At 46.4% G+C, this 26717-nt stretch overlaps 1 protein-coding gene across 3 annotated transcripts; it reads right to left on the bottom strand.

Moving 5' to 3' along the window:
- Positions 1 to 25750, bottom strand: LOC102575172 (beta-1,4-galactosyltransferase 3). Of its 3 annotated transcripts, XR_002086715.2 has the most exons (9): positions 25545 to 25750; positions 24235 to 24727; positions 12569 to 12804; positions 11886 to 12076; positions 8789 to 8908; positions 4923 to 5027; positions 2584 to 3124; positions 2188 to 2283; positions 1 to 340 (listed from the first exon to the last, which is right to left on the bottom strand). XR_002086715.2 is itself a non-coding variant. In XM_006261481.4 (7 exons), the coding sequence occupies exons 2-7, from the start codon at positions 24470 to 24472 to the stop codon at positions 2953 to 2955; spliced, it is 1062 nt and encodes a 353-aa protein (XP_006261543.1). In that variant the 5' UTR covers positions 24473 to 24727; positions 25545 to 25750; the 3' UTR covers positions 2500 to 2952. The 3 variants fall into 3 exon arrangements, 2 of the variants coding, with proteins under 2 accessions (XP_006261543.1, XP_014459459.1); XM_006261481.4 differs by lacking the exons at positions 1 to 340; positions 2188 to 2283 and having other exon boundaries at positions 2500 to 3124; XM_014603973.3 differs by lacking the exons at positions 1 to 340; positions 2188 to 2283; positions 25545 to 25750 and adding an exon at positions 25263 to 25372 and having other exon boundaries at positions 2500 to 3124.
- Positions 25751 to 26717: the final 967 nt, after the last annotated feature.

Below are 26717 nucleotides of genomic sequence, written 5' to 3'. Positions count from 1 at the left end.
TCCGTTTCTTGACTTTTATTCCATTAGAAGGGTCATCAGGACAACACAACACACCAGTATATGGTTTCTGTTTGGAAGAGATAGCTGGTAGACTTTGGGACTGGTGAGGAAAAAATTGAGTTTGCATTAGGTAATAGCACACAATAACCAAGGGGATTTTTACTGAAAGTTATGTAGAGATTGCACTTCATAAATAGGCCAAGATCCATTTTAGATGGTGTAGACAGTCAGACAGCCCAGTAATTCTAGCTCTGGGCACTTATTCCTCTCCTACCTCTTATTTGCCAGCATCTATTCATATTATGAATTTTTTTCTTCATAAGGGTATCTTTCTCCAATCCTGTAACAGAAGGGATCCAGAACAGAAGGTAGCATGAAATGCTTTAGACAGGCTGATCCTACCTTGTGCAAAAGGGCTGGACTAGTTGACCTCATGAGGGCCCTTCCAGCCTTATTTTTATAATGAAGGATGAAGGTCTGTCTTCAGCTGCCAATTAGGATTGTACAACCAAAACATCATCAATTGGTCTAAGCCTTTTATTGTTGGCTAGACCCAACGGTCACCTTGCAGCTGTTTAGCAATGCTGTTCCTTCCCAACCTCCCCCAACACCTCTTCTTCCCCCCAAGTTACACAGTTAGCAGAGTGCCTGGATGACTGGAAGTGGAAGAAGGGACTTAACCTATTTTCTGGGAAAGTGAATGTGCTTAACCTCATCTTAGATGCTCTTAGAGCTATAATAAAAAAGAGATTTTAGATTTGACAAGTCTTTTGTGCAGTCAGGTTAAAAATAAAAGGCTGACTAGACTACATCAATACATAAGGAATCCAGGGAAAAAGGAGGCTTAATTCATCAGCTGAATAAGATGTGGCCTGTGAAAATAAATGCATGGGGGACTGGTGGGGGGAAGGGGGCAGAAATCTGGTCTTTATGGGCACCTGTACACATGAAGCAAGGCTGCTCCAACGTGCTGCAATTACAGCACGGAGCAGACTCGATTAACTGAGTCTGCCAGAGCACAGTAATTACTAGGGCTGTGCAAAACGGCACTGTTCTGTTGTGCCTTGAGTTTTGACGGTTCGATGGAACAGTGTTTCGTCTTGAATTTCATTTTGAGTTGAAACAGCTGTTCTGTTCTGTTGAAACAGAAAGGCTGTTTCGAGTTTCGCTGGGGACGCAGTCAGACCAGCTGGGCTGAGTTCCCATCCCCAGCACTAGATGGTGCCAGGGGTAGTTAAGCAGCCCAGCTGGACTGAGTTCCCATCCCCAGCCTATGGTCAAAACATTTCTGCCAGCCTTGTTTTGAGGTTGTTTAAAGGGCCTTTGTTTTGTTTTGATTTTGCTGTTTCGACCTCAAAATTGGTCGAAACAGTGTCAAACCAAAACAGCTGGCAAAACTTCACACAGCCCTAGTAATTACCATGCTCCAGCAGACTCCAGCATCATGCATGTGTCCCTGTGATGAAAAATGGCTTGTTCGTTTGATGAGCTTTAGTTAAAGTGCCCCTGCCGCCATTTTTCAGTGCAGGGACACTGATACATGTGACGCTCCAGGCATTTTAATGAGAGCAGCTCTTGGAATCACTCTAATTAAAGTGTGCCCCCCCCCAGTACTCCTGGAGCACGTGAATAAACACCCTAAGTTTTTACTCAGGTTGCAGTGTCTGAAATAGGTTAGTCAGTACCTGCCCAAAACACCTTCTTATTTAACTAGTTCTCAAATGGTGAGCATCCCCATCACAAAAGTAACAAGCCCCCTTTGCTGCAGTCTCAGATATATGCCAAAGATTGCGTGCATGGACCAGGGAGATGGCTCTGTTTCACCTTTAGCAGGTGCTCCAGGGGCAGGAGTTTGGGGAAGCTGGTACTTTGGAAAACATCACATACTGTAGGAAGCAATCTGGTCCATTACACCTACCACACTGGTCATATCCATGCATTTTTCCAGGCTTATTATTGAAAACTGTTTAACTTAGCAACAATGAGAGCAAAAACCCTTCCCTGCAGGTATAAACCAAAGTCTAAGATAACCCTTTTCTAGCTGTCAGAGCTACCTGGAATGTTTTTTTTCTTATAGGAATCAAAAAATACCCTCTCAAAGGATGTGTTGTATAGATGGCTGATGACAACTTTCCTAGCAGAATCCCAGACAAAATCCATTAAAAAAAAAAACAAAAAAAAACGCACCTTATTCACCGATCTCAATTACAACAACTGCTGAGTCAGCAACAGAATCAAGGAGTCCAGCGCCCACATTCTCACCCTAATAGTTTGTAGACAAACCTTTAAAAAAAAAAAACCACTGTAGAGAAACTTTTCAAACTTCATATCCAATAGGCACCTTAAGATCACTGGTGACTTTAACTCTTTTAATTAACTTTTCTGAACAAAATATTTACAAAACATATAACAGGTGGAAATATAGTAATACTTTTTTTCTGTACAGACTCTTCCCCCTCCCCCACCCCCCAAAATCTGGGATTGTTTCCCCCCCCCCCCCCCCCAACCAAAATAGAACACTTATAGATGGCTTCCATCCCAGTTACCGTTTCAAATAGTAAGCAGCAGGACAGTCAGAGGTACCTGGCATTCAGCTCTCCAGCAGTGGGATGCAGTGCTCAGGAGTCTCTAGCTCAGAGGACTTGTCTGGTTGTGACTAGAATTTACACCTCTAGGCTACAGCTAAGGGGTGGGACGTGCATGTGGCTCAGTAGACATCACATTTGACAAAGCTTTAAAGGGATTCTCTACAATAGGCCAAATCCCATAAAGTAGTAGTTGTGCCTCGTTCCTGTGGATTTTTCTTCTAACCTTGTGTGTTCCTTCAGTCTGCTCTACACTTCACCTCTCTTCTAAACAGTTTTTCAAGAGTCTTTATGGACATCATCTTCCTGACTAGATGCAGACTGGAAGCTCCTGGACTTCACTCTTGCCACTGACTACCCTAGTAACTCAACCTCTTTTTCCTTTCTTTGCACTCTTTGAAAGCACTGGGGGAACATATCCTATGTCCACTGTGATGTTGGTATACAGAGGGTACTCCTTCCTAGCAAGGAGTATATACTCTATAGTATTCATTCCATCGTCCCTCCAGGTTTTTGTGGTGTCGTGAAGTGGAGCAGGCCTAAAGGGAGAAGAATACCTGTTCAGATAAGAGGTCAGCAAGGAAAGATGAAGACACACACATTCATCTGAGTGAACACTAAGTGAAGGAACTTCAGAGGTGAAAGCTATTACTTCGCAAGACCCAAGATTATCTTCATAGAGAGAGGCATCAAATAAATAAACAAACAGACCTCTACACAGGCACAAAGAGGAGATCTTTGTGATGAGGAGATGACTAGCAACTGCATAGCAAGGCTTGTAAACAAGGAGGATGATTTGAAACTAAAAGGGGAGATGAGCCATGGACTTCGAGGTAAAGGGGATAGGCAATGCTGCTGCTTTGTACAAGCAAAAAGAGACTGGCAACAGCAGATACTGCATGTTTGGAACCTGAAGACTTTGTTTGAGGAAACAAATGTGGAGAGGAGAGATTCAGAGCTGCACACAGCTTACCACAGGTTCACTTGTACACATAGAAGAGCTCAACATTAAAGATAATATAAATGGAAAATCTGAAGTGCCAGTGTGTACAGCCTCCATCATACATTAACCAATACCTCCCAACTCTGTTGTGTATATAGGTCTGGGGGCATTCATGTTAACGGTAAATGGTAGGACTATGCGAAGCTTTGGTCCCTGATTCGATGGAGATTTGGCCCAATTTGATGGCCGAATCTCCAAATTTGAATCGAATGGGAGGACCCTTTAATCTCTCCGAACGTGCTTGGGGGCGGACCCAGAAATGGACCAGAAATACTTTCAGTTCACTTCCAGGTTTGCTGTTGAGCATGTGGGGGGCCCCCAGGTGCTCCTGTGGGACGCTCCATCTGCCCCAGCATTGTAGCATTCACGAGCCACACTGGTACTTTGAAGTACGTAGAAAAAACATTTAAAGCTGTGTCTGTCCAAATCACTCATTCTCCGAATCAGCACTGAATTTTTCGATTCGGATTCAGTCAAATCGAATGGGAGACAGTCATCTGAATTAACAAATCGAATCACTGTCCCCGATTCAGGCTGAATCCAAATTGAATACGGCTCGTTTTGCACATCCCTAGTAAATGGGTCCGAATTAACTACTGTACTCATTTCTTCGGAAGATAGCTTTCCAATTTCTCAACTTTGGAAAGGGTCCGCATAAAGCTAAGTTGTCTACAAGCACTTTGTCTACAACACCTTGGTACAGGCCTTTAGGGCATTTAACATGTATGTGAGATATATGTAAAGAGTTTTGAGGGAAGGGTCTTTAAATAATTACAAGACAGATTGAATGACGACTGTGAGTGTGGTCAATGCAGAATAATTTGATAGTTTTAAATCTGAATCTCTGAAACTCTTGAATGATAGCTATCACTCAAGAGAATGCTTGAAATCATTCTTACTATGTCAAAGTTAAACTGCAATTGAAAAATCTACATTTCAATTATTTAGCCTTAGGAAGAAAATACAGTTCAGCTGTAACTGGCTTCAGACTCACTGTTAGCTTCCAGTATTTCTGCTATAGCAAATGTTCCCTTTCCATTAGTCTGTTGGCTGCCCGTAAAAAAGGACAGGAGTTTGACTTAACTGAATTATGACTCATGCAAGGCAAGAAAATGTTTCCAACAGGTGAACTCCCCAAACTATGAGCTTAGAAAAACCAGCCAGTTTTCTTTAAATGGCAGTGTTCAAACATGAGGGAGATGCAGTTTCTTGGGTTGGGCCTTCTGTCCCATCTAGGAAGGCAGGTGAAAGAGTTCTATCGGCATGTCATGCAGATCAGGGATTGCTCATGCGGGAATCCCACCATACTGAGGATACAGCACGCCTGCTGTTACCTTCTTAGGAGTTCTTCCCTCCCTGCGGTTTGCTCCTGATCCATCATTTTGTAGCGTCCAAGATGAATGGGGGTCCGGGCTATTTTCATTCCTGCTAACTGAATCCTTTAACATGGAAATAAAGCAAAATCTGTGTTTATACATAAGGTTGCTACATCTAAGCTGGTATCAACACAACCAACAACAAAAAAAAAAGAGCGCTGAAAAGGCAGTTCACTGAATCCAAGAAAAGGGAATGGCATTTAATGATACCCAATATTTACATATGCTCCCAAAGCATATAGCAGCAGGACACCACTGACTTACTCTTTGACTGGAAGAGAAATGACTATGATGCTTGGTGGCTGGGAAGACAGAAGATCATTAAAGCAGAGAACAGACTGGGGAGGGTCATCCACAGAACAGCTCCCATGTGTGTAGAGACAAGAACATTACTCCCCCAGAACAGTGTTCCATAATATAGGGCTCCTACTGCTAAGTCAGTAAAATTACCTAGACTTGGTCTTTTGTCTAACAGCTGTAGTTTCTGAAGAGAACTCATTTTTGCATTCATGGGAATTGTGTGATGGGAGTATTTCCTTTGTGGAACACCAGTAGTACATAACATGTATTACAGATGCAATGTGAAGTGGCCAGTGAAAATGCATTATGCTAACATGCAGGGAAAGATGGGGCTTTGGAGTACCACTTTTCAAGTGTAGATAAGGCTCCACATTTCCAAACCATTGCTACCACCATCTTTGTTAAACATGCTGATGGTTCCTTCAGGTAAGTTTGGCCAATTAGCACCCTTAAAGTGTCTCCAATTTAATTTAGTGAAATTCCATGTATAGCCAAGACAGAGGAGGATGACAGCAGCAAGGTGCAAAGCAACATTCCTGCTCTGAAGGCATTAGGAAGGGACCAGAGTTTCAAAAAGTATTCACGTTACACTAAAGATATCAAATAATAAAAGCACAATGGGTGTTACTAGTTCACTAGGAGGAAATCTTTAAGCATTAGATAAAATACCATTATCTCAAATTGGACTATGGCCAGGGGGTGGTATTTTCTGAGTGCTAACAAACAGCACTGCACACTTCACCAGGAAAGAGACATGCCAGAAAGCTCAACTAACTTTGCTGTTGCAATCGTTACTTTAACAGCAATAATGCAATTTGAATATTAAAAGGCTAAGGTAATACATTATTTTAAAAAATAAATCAGAGAGATCATTCCACTGAATTGCCTGCGTTTCATAATGCTAACATTTAAATGGTCCCAATTAGACTAAGGTATTCACTTCTTATAGGAGGTGAATGTGGAGGATAAAGGTACTTTCTGGGAATGCTGTTTAGCCATGACTAGCTGACACAATGTGGAGCACCATTACCTGGTTATATTAACTGCAAGTTAATGGTTAATATGGTGGTAGCTGAAGTCTACTCTTAAATGTTGTGGTCTAATATGAAATCCTGATAGCAAAGGAAAGGACAGCAAGGGGTCATGCCTAGGGTTACCATACATCTGGGTTTTCCTGGACATGTCCTCTTTTTGGATCCTCCAATCTCTGTCCGGGTGGTGTCTGAGAACTAGTATCCATGATTCTGCTTTGCTCTGCTGGTGGGAGGAGGGAAGGGAGGGAAGGCAATTGGAGACAGGGGGCATCACATGCGTCTGCGTGCACACACACGTAGCCAGGGTGGTGGAAGCATCCCTGGCAGGTGGATGCTGGTAAGTCTATGGGGAGTAGGGCTTGGGGACTGTCCAGGGAGGGGTGTGTGTGTGCACGTGCGTGCGAGGGGTATGTGTATGCATGCATGTGTGCGTATGCGTGAGAGGGGCTGGTGCCTGCTGGTGGAAGGTGTATGAGCGCTGGGGCTGTGGTAGCGCAGGGCAGGAGACAGGCACCTGCCCCTCCAAAGGGAAAGGGGGGCCCTTTAAAGACAACGGGGAGTTCTGTGGCCAGGTTGGTGGCACCAGAGCTGGTGCCCCTGCTCACAGGGCTGAGCTGGCCAAGAGACATTGCTCAGGGAGGGTGTGGCTAAGCCACTTGGCGCAGTACTGCAGCCTCAGCCCAGGGCGGGGGGTGCCACAGGCAGCCTCTCTTCCCTCCAGCCCATGCCAGGGCTGGACTCGCTCAGCCACCTCCTGCATGAATCGGACTCGCCGCGCTGTGGCCCAGTCAGGACAGGGGCAGCTGGGGGCCCCTCTGGCAGGGCTGAGGGGAGAAGGGGGCTGTGGGTCAGAAGTGAGGGTCAGCAGCAGGGATTGGGGGGCTGCAGGTTGGGACTGAGAGACACCAGCGTAGCCTGGAGGTGGTGAGGGACTGTGGGTTGGGAGTGAAAGGCGGCAGCAGGGACAGGGGCTGCAGGTTGGGAGTGAGGTGTCCCCCTGTCAGGTGTCCTCTTTTTTGGTACTGGAAATACATTAACTTTATTCATGCTAACTTTCAAACTCAAGTCCATTTTTGTTGTTCCTTAAGGTAGGACCTCAGTGTTTTGTAGAGCGGATCCATTTTAAGGGTCTCAACCTAGTCACTTAAAAAAATCACTACTGACTTTTGTAAGTGTTAGTCTCTATGTCTGAATAATCTTTGATTAATCTCCACCTAAAGGGTGGGCTGCTGATAACAAGTACTTCATTCTCACAGGATGTTTCATGAGATTTACTTTCTTTCAAGGCAACAGGCTTGATAGCATACACAAATGAACATAATCCTCCTCCCCCGCAATGGATTTCTTCCTTAATGTTAGTAAAGTGAAATTCACAGGACTCTTGTATGGCACTTTACCACTGACCCCTCCATGTTACAAGCGTATGTTGAGCCATGAGGGCTTTTGAACAGATCTTGTGTGGTAGGTGGAGTGTGAATCTTCTGTTTCTTTTTTGCTTAGGTACCATTTATCCTGATATCCCATTCCTTAGAGTGAATGCTGAATCTCTAAAAAAAAGTTGTATGTTCCTTTCTCTGATGAAAGCAATTAAGCTCCTGTTAAACACCTAGCTTTCCATTCCCAGGAGCACAATACTTAATGAAACTCGCACAGTCCTTGAACAAAATGTTCCACTGAAGTTGCATAACTTGTCACATTGTGTAAGAGGAAGAAAACAAGTAATATAACCACCCCATTAGTTTGCCTTAATGTCCACAGACAGAGAGCAGTATCAAGGGTGAATTACAGCTACAAAGCTCACCAGGGAGACATGGCCAAAGAGGTCTTTACCATGTACTCTGCAGAGAATCACTAGGCAGATTCTGCAATTTAACTCTCATATCATGTCACCTCCCTAAGCAACAGCAGCTACAAGAAAAATGATAACATTTTGCAAAGTGACTCACATAGTACACAGTACATATGCCTTTATGATAGGTCACAGTCTGCAAGCATAAAGATAGGAATCAGGCTTCCATAAGTTACTCAGTTCCTAAGTACTGCACAGTTACTAAACAAGTCTCTTGGGCAGTATGTACCATGTCCCAAATCCCGTACTTTTAAATCAAAATCCACTAAATGCCTTGGTTACCTCCTGGGTTTTCTCTCTCATCAGCCAGTGCGTTCCCTCCTACAGAGCTGTCACGTTAAGAGGCAGTCAGCTGTCAATGACAGTTGGTTACAGAGCTCTTAGGAGAACCCTGAACCCACTGGAGATGCAGGATTATTACACCATGCAATGCTCTCTACCATTCAAAGTGCAAAGCTCACAGAAAAATGCCTCTAATAAAATTACAGATCTAAACATCTCCCAACACCAGCAGTCCTGCACCAACATTTCTGGCATTGAATTTTAGCACTCTGGAAATTACAGATGAGTGCAAGAAAATGCAAGTTTATGTTAGAATTTTAGATTCCTTTTTTAAATTGCTCCATCCTTCCCATGAGTACCTTGCAGCAATGTCGTCTTCACTACCAGCACCCCAGTAGGTGTTAGGAAATCCATTCATCTTCATGTAATGATCTGGTGTCAATGCAGATACACCCCCAAAAAAGGACAAATATGGCAAGCTGGAGAGGAGAACAAAATGTCAAAAATCACAAGCTTACATCAGTCACCATTCAAAGCACCTTACGCTGTAATAAGAAGGGATCCTAGTTTTCTGTTTAAAAATCCAAAATGATCTGATAAAAACCCAAAATTCTCAGATTAAAACCCCCCAAATCTGCAGTTTTACACAATTAAAATGAAAGGCCATTTTATATATATATATATATATATATATATATATATATAGGTATCAGATGAACACAATGTTTTATTGATATATTTACAATTTTAAAGCAATTTGGAAGTCTACCAGTGCCTCAATCATTATATAAAATAAATTCTAAATTTTAAATATTTTAGCGTTTGATTTTGTTTTGTTTATCATAGAAAACCAGAGCTTGCCCTGCCCCCTTTGCTCACCAGGATGTGAGTGCAGCTGCGGCTGTTCCCACAGCTGCTTTGTGGCACTAAGCAGCACGGATATGCCAGTGCCCTGCCCCTGTCCCTGCCCGTGCTCCTCCTCCTAACCCCCCTGCACAGGGTCACGGATCCAGCTCCAGCTGTCCTGCCTGCTGCCCTGTGGCTCTGAGCAGTGCCAGCCCTGGCTGTTCTGCTCCCCGCACTTGTACCCAGGCCCCAGTGGTTCCCATGCCCTTCCTGGGAAACCCTTGACTGGGGCTCAGGGACTGGGCTGGGCTATCATTGGCTAGGCAAGCCCCTTCTCTTCCAGACCAGCCTCCCACTGCACAGGCTGTTTTAGTGGGCCAGCGGCGCTCCAGGCCCATGTCTGGAGGCTGCTTTTACTTGAAGTGCCCCCCCACCCCCCCTTTTCTCTCTCTCTCTTATACCCCTCCCACTGCTGCCATCCCCAGCCCATCACACGCACATACAGACCCTGCTGCCACCTCCATTCTTCCCCCCCGGCACTTCACAACCCCCGCTTAGAAGTTCCCATGACCAGGAGTCCCCCACAAGGCCAGGAAGGCTGGCAAGGCCTCAGGCCAGGCAGAGCAATATGTGGGCTAGGTATGCCACTCCTCTCCTTCCCTCCCCACCCCATCATGCAGTGCACCCCCAGCCACTGCCTCCAATCCTAGCCCCAGCAGAGCTGCCAGCAGCTGCTGCAGCCACAGGCTGGCAGGTTGTGGAGCAGTGGTGCAGTGAGAAATGGGACAGCAGCCACCAGCACATCAGATGGGCACTGCTCGCCCCCTAGAGCCCTGGGCCTGGGCACAGCTCTGGCTGGGCAGTGCCCCCAGCCCCAGCCTCTAGCCCTGCTCTGAGGGCACCTCACTTGGTAACAATGGGCGTGGCACATGCTCCTGCCCTCCCTCCCACAGAGCTGCTGCCCATGCCACCCCAGCTGGGCAGCACCTCCAGCCCCAGCCTGAGCCCACTTGGGATGAACCACAGCAGGGCGAGGTAGCCTGCACCCACCCGGCTTTGGCCCACGGTGCAGGACAGGGCGATTGCTACCCACACAACCCTGCCCTGCCTCCTGCCTGCCCTGCCAGCTCTCCCCGCAGGCCCTGGCCCCACTGGCAGCATGACCCTCACCCAACCTACAGGGTCCCCCCAGCCCTTCCAGAGTAGGCCCTCAGCTACCCCCCATTCCTGCAGCCCATCCCTGAAAAGCCCTACTTACCCCAAAGGCCAAAGGAGGGAAAATGAATCTGAGCCAGCACTGGCAACTGAGATTTTCAGACCTCCACCTCCCACCCCCTCCGGACAAGGTTTAGGGTTTCCCGCCTTTTTGCAAATAGCTGCTGCAGGCTGGAACTCTGCCAGCCTGCAGAGAGCAGTTTGCAAAAAGGGAAACCCATGTTTTCATGCTTCAAGGTGGGGGGGTGGAAATCCACATTTTTCTTCTTTACAGGGGAAAATCTGTGTTTTTCTGTGGGAAACGGTTAACCCAGATCCCTGGTAATAAGACATGTGCATCTTCCTCTCATCTTATTGACCTGTATCAAACAAGAAGCTGGATGGTATTTACATGTGTATGCACAGTGTGCGAGTTGTCAAATGAAGGTACCTGTTAGAAATCTTTAGTCCTTTTATAACAGGACCTCAAGATTTCAATGAAGTTCAGCACAACAAATTCAGCATAGACTACTTCTCCTAGCCCAGAAAAATTCAAAGATCAACTGTTCTGCAGTTGAAAGGCATTTCTCTTCCCCACTGGGAGGCAAATACTGTATCTCTGCTCAAAGAAGAAGGAAAAGTTAATTACCCATCAGTTGCAGAATAGCAAGTGCCAGTTCGTTTTGTACAACTACTGAGAGCAGCAAAGAGCTTCATTTAATGCCAGGATTAGGTCTGCTGTGGTGTGATCCATAATAACTACCTAGCTGTGGGGAAGGACAGCCCAAGATACCAAAAGTGACTGTAGGTTGTAGTCTTACCACCTCTCAAAGACAATTTGACACTGAGATTTCTACTTAGCAGGAGCACCGGGTCACACTGATGCTCCATATTGCTGAATGCCCCCAATCCTGCACCTGCTGGAAGGAAAGGTTAACACAGACACCTCAGTGTCAAGTAGCAAAGGAAAATGCATTGGACTGGTACTCTAACAAATAAAACAAACTGCAGGCAACAACTGAAGATGCTATATTTAGGTCAAGCATGTTCTCCCTGCAGCAGCCAATAAGGTGGAAAATGCAGCGAGGTCATGTCCTGCTATATCAGGGGTTCCCAACCTTTTTATGCTGAGGACCGACAAATCGCAGACCGGAAGTGACCACGGACTGGAAAACTGCGGACCAGCAGTGCCAGCATGCTGCAGGCAGGCAGTCAACCCTTTTTTTGCTGGTCTATGGTCACTTCCAGTCTGCGGCAGCCAACTCTCCTGCGGACTGGCAGCCAACCCTTTGTGAACCGGGGGTTGGGAACCCCTGTGCTAATCATTCAAGTTTGGGCTATTTGTGCCCTTAGAGAAGGAGCAGACTATTTATTCTATCAAAAACATCCAATCCTAATGTGAATGGAGGCTCTTGCCTGTACTGGAACTTGTCCACAGCACTAGCCATGTGTTTGGGGAAGTATTCATCACAGATGTAGAGATTATAATCATTCTCAGGAACAAGGTCCACATCATGGAGGAGGAGGCAGTCCCAGTCCTCGTCCTTCAGGACTTCTCGGACGCCAACGTTAAGGAGCTTTGCTCGGTTAAATGTGGTATTTCCAGCCTGGAAGAGAATATGTGCAGTTATTCACTCGCCAAGTCCTGGAGTACAGCAATGTAAGACCCAAACTGGTTCAAACTGAACTTGTGGCAAAGACTCCCCTGGACATCAGTTTGAAGGGGAGTGAAACAAGCATTCAAGTTGTTAGGCACTTTTGAAAGTTTTAGTCACCGTCTCCACAGTAGTGCCAGCACCTGTACAAACTTTAGAAAACTGGAGCCTTTTGCTCAATGAACTATACAAAGGAGTCTCATCTTTGAGAAACAAAGGTATGTTTTTAGCTACAAAGCCCTTCGCATCCAAATTATGCCCCATCTCCCTTTTTTTTGCAAAAAGAAGCTGGAAAGCAGAAATGTAGCACAGCTACCAGCAACAAACAAAATACAGTACCCTTCTTCCCAATCAGTCATCAGTTTTCACTGTTTAATTCAATGCTCTCTCTCTCTCCCTGCTAATCCTTAGCTGAAGCACAATATATAGGTGGGTTCAGTTTACCTGCTGAATCAAGTAGATGCCATAATGGAGCTGCTGGCGCTGCAGGAAGGGATGAAGGTAATAGAGAAGGTGTCGAAGGTACTTTTCCTGGTTCTTGTGTGGTATAATGATGGCTGATTTATAGCGAGCCAGGCAATGAGGAGGGCTGTAGCGGCCACCAGGCTGAACAAAGGGATTTTTGTTAATAATTGTTCTTTCACTGGGGAGCATATTGAAGCTGATCGTTAATGGACCAACTGCAAGAAATATGGGAAGAAAAAGAAAATAGTGAAAATGTGGTGAATAAAAGAATTTGATTCTAAAATACAATTCAAATCCATCAGGGGTGAACAAAGCCAGGGGTGAGGGGCAACTTAATGGGGTTTTGGTGAGCTGGAGGGGGGAGGGAGGGGGGGCGGGAAGAAGCGGCAGCAGCAATCAATCTTATCTGGCCCTAGGTCCATCAGCCCTGCACCCACTGCTGGGGGTGCTGGACGAGGTGGGAGGGCAGGGTCTCCAGGGCATGCTTGGCCAGGTGGATGTGACAGGGCCGTGGCTGAGCGGGAGGCAATGTCCAGGAGTAAGCCGGGCGGGTAGGCCCACGATCGTGGGATGGTGACAGCACAGGGCTAGGGCCCAGGGCAGAGCTGCAATCCCTTCCCCGCACGTCCCTGTGACAGGCACTGGTTCCATGGGCAGGGACATGCAGGGAGTGGATCACAGCTGTCCCAGGCCCCAGCCCATTGCTGTCACCACCCCACTATCCTGGCCCCAGTACGCAACTGCCCGTCCTGCTCCTGGACGCCCCTCCATGCCTGCCCGTGGCCCCATCCCATCCGCCCAGTCAAGTGCACCCTGCCAGAGGAGGTCCTGGGCCAATCTCCAGGGAGACCCTGCCCACCTGCCGGCTCTGTCTGCTGCCCCTGGCAGTGGATGTGGGGTGGACATGCCAGGGTGCCTGGGCAGTGGGGCCAGGACCAATGGCAGTGGAGATATTGGCAACAGCAGCTGAGCTGAGTGAGCCACCACCCCAGAGGCTGTCAAGAAACCAAATCTGTCTGCTGTGTTGCCCCGGCCCCACTGCCTGCCCGGGGGCAGCAGGACTGGCTGCGTGTGCCCTGTGCCTGGCGGGGGGGACCCACGCAGGCTGGATAGAATCCCTTGGCAAACCAAATCTGGCCTGCAGACCATGTTTTGTCCACTCCTGGGATATACCCTCCCATGTCAGCTGCTGAAGAGACTTAACTTGTAAGCAACATGAAGCTGTGGAGGCTGGTATAGAGCAGCTTCTGTCCTACTACAGTTTGAAACCTGCCAGTAAGTTCATTCAATAGTTCTTCCACAGTTTCATTTCTGCGTGTGCTGGCTTCCCATTTTTCAGGCTACCACCAAAGACCTGACTTATGAAAAATGTACCATGTTAACTATAACAATATCTTTAATAAAAAGTTATTCACCATTACAGGATGGTTGAAGGGAGAGTTAAAGCAATAAGCATATCTGAGTTTTATACCCCGCCCCAAATAAAAGGATAGCATCTCTCCTGCTTCTTTTCAAGCCTCAAGGACAAAAATATCTGAAATTTGATGGCTACACCCAGATTAGTTTAGTAGATGGAAGCTAGAAGGCAAGTTGATTAACTGGCTTTTAAAAACATTAATTGAAATATTTCTTTTTTTTAAAAGAAACCTACTGAAACTTACATTTGAAGTATGACAACTTATATTAAGGAATGGAAGGAAGCAACAGGCTAAAAATCTGTGACCAGGGTTTGAAATGAAAAAGAGCTTGACAGCTACAGACTTTTGCAAGGGAAGAGAGAGTAATTTCCATATCTTAGTTTAATTCAGTTCAATAGCAGGCCTATTCACATTTGAGAAACTGACTGGGGGTCTGAAGAAGCAGGAATGACTGTTTTGCTGCTACAAGTCTCTGAACACCAACTAGATGCAACTTGCTGAGATCTACAAGTTCTAAACAGTGAAGGATGACAACCAGGAATGGAAGGGGGGGGGTCATTCTTTACCCTCATTTAATAAATCAGTTTTAAAATCAAAAACCTGTATCTAGTACATTTGCTAAAAAAAAAAAAAAAAGTGAAATTTTAAAATACAAATTTGCTGCATCTGAATTAAATTTTAATTTCCAGGTCAACATGCATCACAAGTAACAAATTAGTCATCTGCCAAATAAGAAATGTCATTCATCCTTTTTTAACATAATAAATGTAAAACTTAATGAGCATATGTTAAATTATGTAACTGCTTAAATACACAAGCCATGAAAAGCTACAAGTTATATTTAGCTGCCAATCAACATGTCTAAATAGTTACCAGCCAGTAAGAATCCACTTTCCATAAGGAAAATAACTAAAATGTATAAATGCTAAACAATGCTAAAATTATTTAAAGCAGCAAGCAAGAAATCTTAAGCTAAACCATTAAAAATCAGCAATTCATAATCATCAAGTCAATCCATTCCGCTTATTGAAAGGGCGTTGTCTTTCTGCATTACCCAAAGACAAACGTCCTTCTTTTTCCAACAGCAGTCTGAAGACCTATTGGTCTTTAGCAGTACCTGGGGTGTTTCCCAACGCCATGGCCTCTGTCTACTGTTACACAAGCAGGTGCTCTGGAAATCAAATCCCTTTTAACATGAGCTTATTTCCAGGGTTTTTCTGCTCCCATACCACATTTCTCAGCATTAATGGTGGCCAAAGAGGGGAGTGACTGCATTGGCACTAGCCTAGTGCTTAGGGCACGTCAATTGGATGAGGGGGAATGACTGAACGGCTCCAATGAACAGTTAAGCATTTTACACAGAATGCAGATGTAACAGGAAAGACTAAGACACTTATCCCAAATGACCTTTTAATACAAAAGTTAGGGCACTCTTGAGAAGTGAGATATCTGGGTCCAAATACCCCAAATCCAAGAAGGGGTTTGATTTGGATTTTTCCATGTCTCAGGTAAATGTTCTGACTATTGGATTATCAAGTAAATTTTGATGCCAATACCAAGATCTGCTCTACTAAGCTTCTGCCACATATGTTTTGTTGAAATAGACAATGGCTGTTCTTCAGAAAACTCTGCTGTGGAGGCACAGCTCCAAATTATTCTTGCTATGGTTTTGTGATCATTATGATTGTATCGGGTACTTTACAAAACCTTTGGTTTCCTGTTCTGCCTTAAAAAAAAAACACTGCACTATAATCTGTAATGTTATATCTAACATTCAAAGAACTCAGTTATTTTAACTACATGCTTCCAACCAGCACTCCAGTGGCAGTCAGAGGTGGCTGAACAGAAGATAATGAAACCCCATGTTCAGACTGGATTGCATCGATGCTGCGGCACTTCCAGAAAACATAGGAAGAATAGCTACTACCACTCCTCGGAAACATCATCATCTTTCAGTGCAATCAGGGACCTGTACTATGCAAGACTAGATTCTGCAGCAAGAATCCAATAATAGTCAAACCCTAACTTCCAAGAAGTGTCATTTCCCCCCCCCATTGCCATATAATAGCCTTTATTTCTGTGCTCTCCATTCCCCCTACAGCCTTGCAGCTGGTGAAGGAAACACACTAAAATTTGTCCAGTTGTTTCCAAGTTAATTTGTTATGTTCTCCATGGCTGCCTGGCTCCAGACCTCAAGTAATCCCAATTCAGAAGCTCTCTTTCAATATGTTCCAAGGAAACAGGGAGGTTGAGAAGAGAGAGGAAGCTTTTAATTTGGGGACATGACCCACAAGAGCCAAGATATCTGGCCCCCTCACAGTCCTTGGCTGCAAGCTGAACTCCAGATCTGGTTCCTTGATCCTATGCTGTTTAGCTCCATGAAACAGTGCAGGAAGTTAATCCAATTAACCCCCAGTTGTGAGTAGGGGTGCACTGATAGAGATTTTTGCAGCTGATACCGATAGCCGGTTTTTAAGAAGGCATATCAGCACATAAAGATCTGATTTCTGATACAGCTGAGTCCAGCTGGTAAGTCTGTTGTGGTGAAAGTGGAGGGCAAGGGAAGGGGTGGGGTGGGGTGGGGTGGGGCAGATCAACACCCTCCGCAGTAAGGGAGGGAGTGAGCCTGGGGTAGATGCTGCCCAGCCAGGGCAAAGTGGACAGCTCTTGCTGCTGCTCCCGCCACTTGTCCAGGAGGGCACAGGGGGTGGGTGCCCCCAGATCTGCACGGGGTGAGCTGAGGCCAAGGGCCACACTGCACTGTGCTCGGGGTGGGCGACAGTGGCAGCATTGGTAGGGGGGCTAGGAGGGGCTGCACCCACCCCAAATTTTGCCCTAGGCCCCCACATAGTCTCCGCTCTGTGCCGCTGCCACCTGCCCCGAGCGCAGCACAGTGTGGCCCCTGACCCCAGCTGCAGCCTGCCATGTGCAGATTCAGGGGCCAATGCCCCCCCGCTGCTACTCCCCATGCTCTGCATACACGCACAAGCATTTATTGGCCAAATTATCGGCCACATTAGGCCGATTTCTGATACGTCAGTCTGATATCAGATCGGAACTGATATAAAGAAAATTGGCTGCATCAGTGCACCTCTAGTTGTGAGGGAAGGGAAGGCAGCTGTTGGTAGGATGGGGAAACAAAAACAACATTGGGGGAGTAGCTAGAAACTAAAAAGCAATGCCATGGGAAGAACACTGAAAAAACACCATATTCTAGAGCAGGACTGGGCAATTATTTCAGTTGGCGAACCACTTAGCAAGTGTTGGTGAGTTGTTGAGTGCCGCACACATGAACATTTTCAGAAGATATCATTTTAAGTTATAGATAAAAAACAAATCACATATTAAGATCAAACATCTACTGTAAAATATTTTATTAAAAAAAAATGTGTATCCCGATTTGTTGTTTTTTTTTTTGAGTAGCATATGTGATTGCATAATAGTTCAAAATAAAGTCTTACTCTTGAATATCGTGTGGTTGGGGGCGGGGGGAGTAGGGGGTGTGTGCAAGTGTGTGGGTGCATGGGGGGCTGCCTGTGCACTAGGTCCCAGGAGACAACCAGGGGTGGGGGGGCAGAGATGTGGAGCCAGAGGGCATGTGCAGCAGAGCTTGCCCAGGCAGTGCATTATAGGTGTGGTTCAGTCCCTCCCCAATTTGGCTTGCGATTGCCCCTGCAGCACTCTGCATGGGGCTGAGCCCCACTTACTCCAACCAGGGCAACCTGCATTGTGCTCCCACCCCACACCCGCAGATGGCACTGCTAGACAGTGCACACAGCTTCACAGTGGGGCTACTGTAGTGGGGAACTACTTGGCTCACTGCATCTCCCGTGGCTCCTCCTCCTCCTTCCCCTGCAGGGCTGCTCCAGGCAGGAGGGAAGCAGTCTGGCAGCTCCTGTTCCAGCGCGCAGGGCTCCAGCTGTCAGCCCCCTTCCACCCATTTGGCTATCCGCAAGTGGCTGCTCATTGCACTGGGCAGGTGCAAGCAGCTGGGAACTAGAGCTACAGCCCCATGCACTGGGGCAGGAGCTTCCTAGCTACAGCTTCCCCCCTGCCTGAAGCAGCACAGCCAGGACAGGAAGAATAGCCACTGGAGGTGATGGGAGCCAAGCAGTACCCGGGCAGCAGCAGCAGCAGCCCCACTGGGAAGCTGTGTATGTTGGCTAGGGTAGTGCCATTGGTAAGCGTAAGGATGGGTGAGAGCAAGAGCAAAGCACAGACTGCCTCGAATGGGGAGCAAGCAAGATTCAGCCCCATGTGGGGGGCAGCCATCGGGCTGCATGCAATCTACTGGCAGCCCGGATTCAGCCCGCTGCCTGTATTTTACCCACCTGTGTTCCAGATTCTGTAGGACTTCAGTTAGGATGAATATGGTCTATATTTCAGGTCTTTGCTGCAAGTGCGGGGCAATTTTATTTTCAAAGAAGGCTCAGGTTATAGGGCATAGCTCCCCAGTAAAGGGCAACTGCTGTGAAAAAACAGACAAGATCCCCATGTACTGAAGTATTAGGTGCTAGAGGGATGTTATAGTTACGAAGGTTGAGGAATCATGCTAGAGACCAGGATTGCTTAGGTGTTATCTTTTTATTGGACTAACTACCTAGATGGAATAAAGTTAGTCAAGCTTTCGAATGTCTGGCACCCTAAGAAATTCTTGACTCTCTTTAAGTATTAAGCACAGCTTTGCCATGGCTACACTATCACTTGCTTTTTAATGGAGGTTACCATTTATGTGCAGAGTGCTTTCCAATCTCTGCTGTTTACCACCACTGGTTAGCAGAATGATAGGGAAGCAAGTATAGAGGGGCTCTTCTCTCTGAACTGCTCACTTGAACCATAAAGCTTACAAAATGAATTCCAGAATAAAGAAGTTTCAGAACTACTGAATCAATATTTATGAAAAAGCATAACATTTCTTCCCACGTTTCTAAGTCCTGGCTCTTCATTTCCAATAGTGGCAATGAGAATATAGTCTCAACTTGTTCTGTGAATAGAACAATTCACTTAAGACTGTCCAAGGGATTTTACTGCATTTGGCAGAATTTATACCATTTTGAGTGAACCTGGAGACCTCTTGTACTTCTTGAAGGCTCAAGTTGACTTACAACTGCCCTCTTCCTCATTTGTTTAGCTAAAACAGAGAATGGCTATTCTTCAGGAAGCTATGCTGTATCAATGCGAGGGGAAAGGATTTACACTACCAATGCTGTATAAATAAATGCAACTCCACTGACTTCAACAGGACTTTTGAATAAGCAAGATCTTTAGTACAGCAACACAGAGGATATAATGCATCTATTAGGAGAAAGTGCTAACCTGCATTGAGTTTGGCAGACCTTATTTTCAGAGCGAAGTTATATTGGTCTAGTTCTGTGTTCCCCATGTACACAGACTATCATTGTTTAGATGAAAAAAAAAAAACGTAGTAAAGCAGCCTTAGTTTAAGCATCAAGTCCTGAAGAGAATGGGGCCCTTCAAGTACAACTAAAGGGGAAAACGTTTTCTCAAAAAAGGCCTTAGGCAAGTCCCTCCCTCAATACAAAAGCATCAATTAGACAACAAAACAGGGGACCACACATCACCACAACAGATGGTCCTACTCAGAGAAATCCATGACATATGGGAGTAAAAGGAAAGACTACTATAAAAAGGGCATTGGACAAAGTGCATCCTTGGCATAAACCCATTTAATTCAGCATTTATATCAGAGAGGAATCTGACCTGTTACATCCAAATCCAGCCTCTTCACATGAAGGAGGAAGTGGATACCTCTAAATAGAATTCCTCACTAGGAATCTGTCAGCAATATGCTTCCTTCTGGTGCAAGTGACAGATGAGCTGAAAAAAGCCAGTACACGAAGCCAAACTGCTTTCAGCTGACATAATGCGCAAAGTGAAATACATAAGGTTAGAAGGTAAATGCTAGGGGAGTTGTTCTCAACTTTATAGACTCAAAGCCCCCTCGGAAAATGCCAGCTTTTATTTATCTGTATTTAAAAAAAGAGTGAAAACTAAGAGCACTTTTTCTGTTGCAAAGAACTCAGGGAGACCACAATAGGTTGGGATGTTTTTAACACTAAGGATTCCCATTTGAAATCTGCATTCACCTTGTGAATCATGTTTGCACACTTTACGGTGCTAGCACTGTGTGATGCCTTAAATCACCCTGGTAAGGATATCAAGGCACTCCAGGGTGCCATAGTATCCTGGCTGAGAACCACCATGCTAGGGGTACTCAACTATGACTGGTGGACTCAAGTTGAGAGCATCAGCTCTACTTTCAAAAGAAAGAAGTTAAGACAACTGGCATTTTCTTAGACAACAAACTGTGAGACACAAATACAGGATTTGCTCTTGGTAGTAACAAAGACATTAAATATTTAGCACAAAGAAAGAGAGAAAGGGCTGATAAAAGGCTCATAAAAAGCCTGATCCAAGATCACTAAGGTTAACTGGTATTTTTCCACTAACTTCAATGTGCTTTGGATCAGACTCAAAATGACCAGTCTATTAAAAGTCTTTCGGCTGAGAACTTCAAGAATTACAGTTGAAATCTCATTAAATGGAGCCTAAGAAATGAATATTAGCAGAAAGAATGATTCTGCTCAGTATGTGAGATTTTGAATAGCGATGAGACCCATGAGAGAGGTTTACAAAGATCTAGGTTTGTTTATTAAGAATGTATATACCATTTTAGTTCTAAAGAGAATAAACACCTTTTATAATAGCATGCGTTTGAAAGTTCACTCAGATGAGGTTTGTACAGAACAGAACACGAGTGTCTTGGGGAAAAATCTTTTGCTTTTCTTTTAAATAAGGAAAAAAAAGTGTTATGCGTTAGAAAAATTAAACTGAAGCAATCTTATTTCTTAACCTGCATGCATAACAACACTGCACAAGGCTGCTTTTTTAATCTAACAATGCAAGCATTTCACAATTCAATTCTACTTTTCCTTTAGAGGTTTCCACAGATGCTAATTACTCTAGAGGGAATGATCTCTTTGAGCCAACTTTAATTGCTCTTCTGTTGATAGCTCCAAGCAAGCCATCACTCCTTGCCGTCTGATGACTTGCAAACAAATTATAGCATTCCCAATTTCTTCTTGGGGGTTACTATAAAGTCTCCTACTTAGATGGGGAAGGGGGACCTTGTTAGATGGTGAAGGGGGTCCTTGTTAGAACTTGCTGAGAGATGAGAGAGTAGCAAGTGTATGTTCCTCTGCCTATGGCTGGTGATCATAAGGTCACCAAATCAAGTCCCTTACTACCAAAGCCCACTCTTTATTCAAAGACTCAAAGTGAGCTGATGGGTTCCAGCTAATGGTGAACATCAAGGCACCATGATAATTAGCATCCATGCCCAAAAGGTTCAAGGATTTCAGCAACTATAAGGAGTTACTCACCAAAAATGGTTACTTCTAGAAGACAAGGTTCTTTGGGTGAATCTGATATCTTTTATTAGACCAAATTAAATAGTTGGGAAAAAATTATTAAGCAAGCTTTTGGGTTCAAAAACCCTTCGTCAGGCTAAGGAAGTTTCAGCAGTTTGTGTGCTCTTCCTGGATGGAATGAAAAGTAAAGAAGCCAGGCTGGGCTGGTATGCATACAAGACAGGTAGTCAGTGAAAATGTAGATTGAGGAGTCAATGGGTGAGACACAGGTGGGGGTGGAGGGGGTGGGAGGAGAAGGGGGTTGAATAGTGGAGAGATACCTGGGGAGTTGGATGTCAGGCAGGTTATAATGTGTCATAAATCCCATTTCTATATTTAGTCCACCTCACCAATCTTAAAAAGGCTTTCACTCAACAGGGACACTCACTCAACAGAGAGAGAGATCGCACGTTTGATAGAGCCACCCAGATACCACGTGAAGAACTGCTGTAGTACAGAAGAAAAACACCCACCAATTGCACACTGCTGGTTATGACATATCACCCCTCCATTGAACCCATACGGAAAATCCTCAAACAATTACAACCCATACTAGAAAGAGACTCTATTCTTAAAGAGATCTTCCCAGAGCCACCCATCCTAGCCTTCAAACAAGCACCGAACCTCGCTAACCTCATCAGCAGAAGCAAACTTCCTCAGGCCCAGAACACACCAAATGGATCCAGACCGTGCCATGACAAGAAATGCAAAATCTGCCCACACATCTCCACCACCCCCACAATTACTACACCCCACAGAGTCATCAGCATTCCCGGATCTTACAGCTGCACCTCCAGAAATACAATATCTCTCATCTAATGCACCAAATGCCCTGATGAAAAATGCATAGGAGAGACCAAACAACAACTACACACCAGAATGAATGCACACTGGAAATCTATCAAAGACAGGAATACCCAATTACCCGTGGGGGCACATTTCTCACAAGAAAACCACTCTCTCTACAAACTCTCAGTCCTGATCCTCAAAAGGAAACTTACAAAACACTTCCCAGAGACAAGCCTATGAACTCCACTTCATCAACCTCCTGGATACTAAAAATCATAGACTAAATATAGACATGGGATTTATGACACATTATAACCTGCCTGACATCCAGCTCCCCAGGTATCTCTCCACTATTCATCCCCCTTCTCCCCCCACCCCCGCCCCCGTCCCCCCAGCCTGTGTCTCACCCATTGACTCCTCAGTCTACATTTTCACTGACTACCTGTCTTGTATGCATACCAGCCCAGCCTGGCTTCTTTATTTTTCATTCCATCCAGGAAGAGCACACAAACTGCTGAAACTTCCTTAGCCTGATGAAGGGTTTTTGAACCCGAAAGCTTGCTTAATAATTTTTTTCCAACTCTTTAATTTGGTCTAATAAAAGATATCAGATTCACCCAAAGAACCTTGTCTACCTATGTCCTTAGACCAACTTGGCTACAACCTACCCCCCAACTTCTAGAAGAGTTATGGCACACAAGCACAAGATATGGGAGAACAACATACATTGCCTGCGTGGTGGCAGTGTTTATTTCATTTAAATTCAAGTGATGCAGGAAAAAATACCAAAGCTTAATTAAATACTGTTATAAACCTTGTACAGAGTCTAAAGGCTTGTCAGTATTAGTGCAGCAGTGTTTAACTCAAACAGTTTACCACAACCAGTTGCACTACATACTCATGGCAGCTTTATTCACAACATGGATACACAGGACCTAAATTTATGCACTCACATAAGCATCCTAAGAGTATATGGGCACCTACTAGCGCATGGTGTCTCAGAGAAATGACTACAGTTCACAGCAGGTATGTATGCAGACTAGCCTTGAACTACAGACTAGATGTACCATACCATGCAGACAGCTGGTAGGGAGGACAACTGTGCCCAACCTGGCTACAAAGCTCACAGTTTTAACTTGAATTTTTCGAAAAACATGTTTGCATGTGGCTGACTTCTTCCTCTTCCACCAAACCACTAGTTTTAAATGTGGATTAAAAAAGGAAACACCATTATCATCCAGACCTTTTCAAACCTTTGCCAGATGGCAGTTAGTTGGGCCCAAACTTCACTATAGCTTGCACAATAGGTTGCAATGGTTCAGCTTGCTGCTAAATGGGTAGTTGGGATATTTCCTTAAGTAAACAAATGGTACAACCCATGCCGCAAAACTTTACAAACTGTGAACTGGTAGCATCCAAGATTGCATCACTCATCAAGGCCACAAAAGAGCAAAACACTTTCCATCTTGGTTAGAGGACTAACTGCAGTATCTTCTGTCAAAAATTGTACTTAGAGCCCATCACAGCATTCACTGCTCGTTAACTCTGGTGGCGCAGTGGCAAAGACAGGAACTAAGCTTACACTGCTCAGCACCATCTATACTGTTTCATAGTCTCTATCACAGGAAAGTCAGTTTCCAATACCTAGATTAACTCCTTTCATCTGCAGTTTGGCCTACAGAGCAGAATTACTAATAGAAAGGCCTAGTAAGACCACGTTAAGTTACTAAGATGTACTGACACAGGGCGCTTTCTAGCTAGTTATTTGCAAAGAGTATGCTCATTTCTCAGAAACACCCCAACCCACACCCACAGCAAAGGCATTGAAACTAGATCAGCAAAAATGTGCTGTCGCTGGCTGAAAGAGGGAAAACAAGAAGTAGCACCATCTCAACTGGGTTTTACAAACCTTTTCTAGGGGAGAAGGCCTATGAGAGCATGCATTTGACTTTTACAGAGCGTAAAGCGTCATGATGCTGAAATGCAGACAGTGGTGGCTTATACGCACCGAATATTGGCGACTGGGCTGTGCAGTATCGCATGGTGTCCTTGTTCAGTGCTCGGGTGAACAGACTGAGGTTTGAGTACACATCGTGTGTTCTGGAGTAATCCAAGGCCCGAGGTGCCTCCAAAATCCCCCGGAACACACTGGTTGCTCCACCTCGGTACAGGATTAGGATAAACAATGCTTGAAAGCCAGCGAGGAAGAGCAGAAAACAGGGATTTTCCACGCGAGACAGGGACATGGCTGAGGGGCCAGCAGCAGTGAGAACCAGCCGTGCTACACCTTGTGCTTCCCAGTGGACGCTGGCATCTTTGCCACGGAGCTGTGGAGACAGCAGCAGCAAGCTCTTGCTCCTCAGGGGGCTGTGGGTCCGAGCCGGGGTGTACAGGGGGCTGCATGCAGTTCCCTCATGGCTCCGCTGGGACGTCTCGGGCCTAGGACAGAAGGTGACGGCTTGGATGGCAAGACGCTCCCCGATGGCTCCTCTGTGTACCACCTGCCAAGTGGAGCAAACAGCAAGAATCACAGAAAATGAGGGTTGGAAGGGACCTCAGGAGGTCACCTAGTCCAACCCCCTGCTCAAAGCAGGACCAGCCCCAACTACATCAACCCAGCCAGGGGTTTGTCTAGGTGGGCATTAAACACCTTCAAGGATGGAGACTCCACAGCCTCTCTGGGTGACCCGTTCCAGTGCTTCACCACCCTCCCAGTGACAAGGTTTTTCCTAATATCCAACTTAAACCTCCCTTGCTGCAACTTGAGACCATTGCTCCTTGTTCTGTCATCTGCCACCACTGAGAACAGTCCAGCTCCATCCTCTTTCAAACACCCCTCCAGGTAGTTGAAGGCTGCTATCAAATCCCCTGTTTTCTCTTCTCCAGACTAAATAAACCCAATTCCCTCAGCCTCTCCTCATCAATCATGTCCCCCAGCCCCACCCACAACCATTTTCACTGCTCTCCTAAGATTTGTCCACACCCCTTCTGCAGTGGGGGCTCAAAACTGGAGGAGCACTCCAGATGTGGCCTCACCAGCACAGTACAGAAGGGAATAATCACTGTCCTGGACCTGCGGACAGTTGCTGCCCTGCAGCCCAGGGTGCCTCAGCCTTCCTGGCAACAGGGCACAGGAACCCCCTTCCCCTGCTAGAGGCCCCTGCCCCGCCGGGCTGCACCCTGGCCCTGCCCAGCAGCCTGCGTAGGGAGGTTGCTAGAACAGCTCAGAAGCGCCCCCCGCACAGGGGGGAGGGAGAACAGCGCCGCTCCCCCGCCGCGGCCCCTCCCACCCGGGAAAAGAGGGGGCCGCGCCCTCACCCCTCTCGCCGCAGGAGCAACGGCGGCCGCCGCTTCCGTTCAACCGCCGCCCCGCCCCGCTCATTTGCATAGCGGCCCCGGCGGGCAGCTTCGTCTTCGCTCCGCGGGACTCCCACTCCCGGCCTGCATCGCGAGGCGGGGCGACGCGGAGCTGGGGGACCCGGGTGGTGCAGGGGCCCTCCCGCACTGCTTGCTGGGAGTTGTAGTCTGCGCCTGCTCTGTGAGAGGCCGAGGGCAGCGCCGGTCTGTAGAAGGAAGGGGAGGGAGGAAAGGGGCTGCGGGGGTGAGGACACAGGGGTTTGATCGGCTGCGCTGCACTTTTGGGCCCGCCCTCTGGGAGACGGACAGCCAATCAGAGTGCTGGGAGGGGGCGGGCGCTGCAAGGAGCAGAGGGAGAAGGCACTTGGGGCGGGAGGGGGACAGGCACGTGCTTGTTCGACGTGCGCTGTGGTTACAGCCTTCCCTGATCTCTTCGTGGTCGTGGCCCCCTTCAGCTCCTGGCTATCCCAGTGAACAGCTTGTGCCCTGCAGCCGAGTGATTAGGGCAGTTACCCGTGACCAACTGGGCAAGGCCAACTGAGCCCCTGCCATCTGCGTGGACAGGAAGGAGGCTTTGATCTGCACTGCCCCCCTGCAGTGACTTTGGGGCTATCATCCTGTCCCTCATCTGCTCACATCCCCGGAAAAAGTCCCACTGGGCAGAGTGCACTGGCTCCCTGGGCTTGTTCAAGGGCCTGTGGACAACAGCTGGCGTGCTCTGCTTGGTGCCCACCCCCAGAGCACTCATTATTAACCTTTGCCCCTTGCCCCTGCTTTCACATTTGTCTTCTCATGACTCCTGTTGCTGTATTCCCAGTAGCCTCCCTAATTAAAGGGTGCTTAACCATTTTCCTGGTGGGCCTAGCCCCCCATTAAACAGCACAACAAATAGAGCTGAATCCTGATCCTGGTTAGTCCCTGGGCTTGGCTCTTGGTTTCTGACTTTAGGTCTCTGACACCCTCTGACTTGCATTTCGGATCTGCCCTTTGGTGCCCCAAAACACAGCTTACTTCTGAAACCTCTGGGCCACCCTTGACTCTACCCACTAGAGACCCTGTGGACTGTAACCCCAGAGAGCTGGACGCCTTCATCTGACACTGCCTCTGCACTGCATCAGACCATGTCCCTTCTCA

The sequence above is a fragment of the Alligator mississippiensis genome, chromosome 1 (genome assembly GCF_030867095.1).
Source record: "Alligator mississippiensis isolate rAllMis1 chromosome 1, rAllMis1, whole genome shotgun sequence".
Taxonomy (NCBI): Eukaryota; Metazoa; Chordata; order Crocodylia; family Alligatoridae; genus Alligator; species Alligator mississippiensis.
Note: the sequence above shows the minus strand (reverse complement) of the source record. Positions and strands in the feature narration are given on the sequence as shown.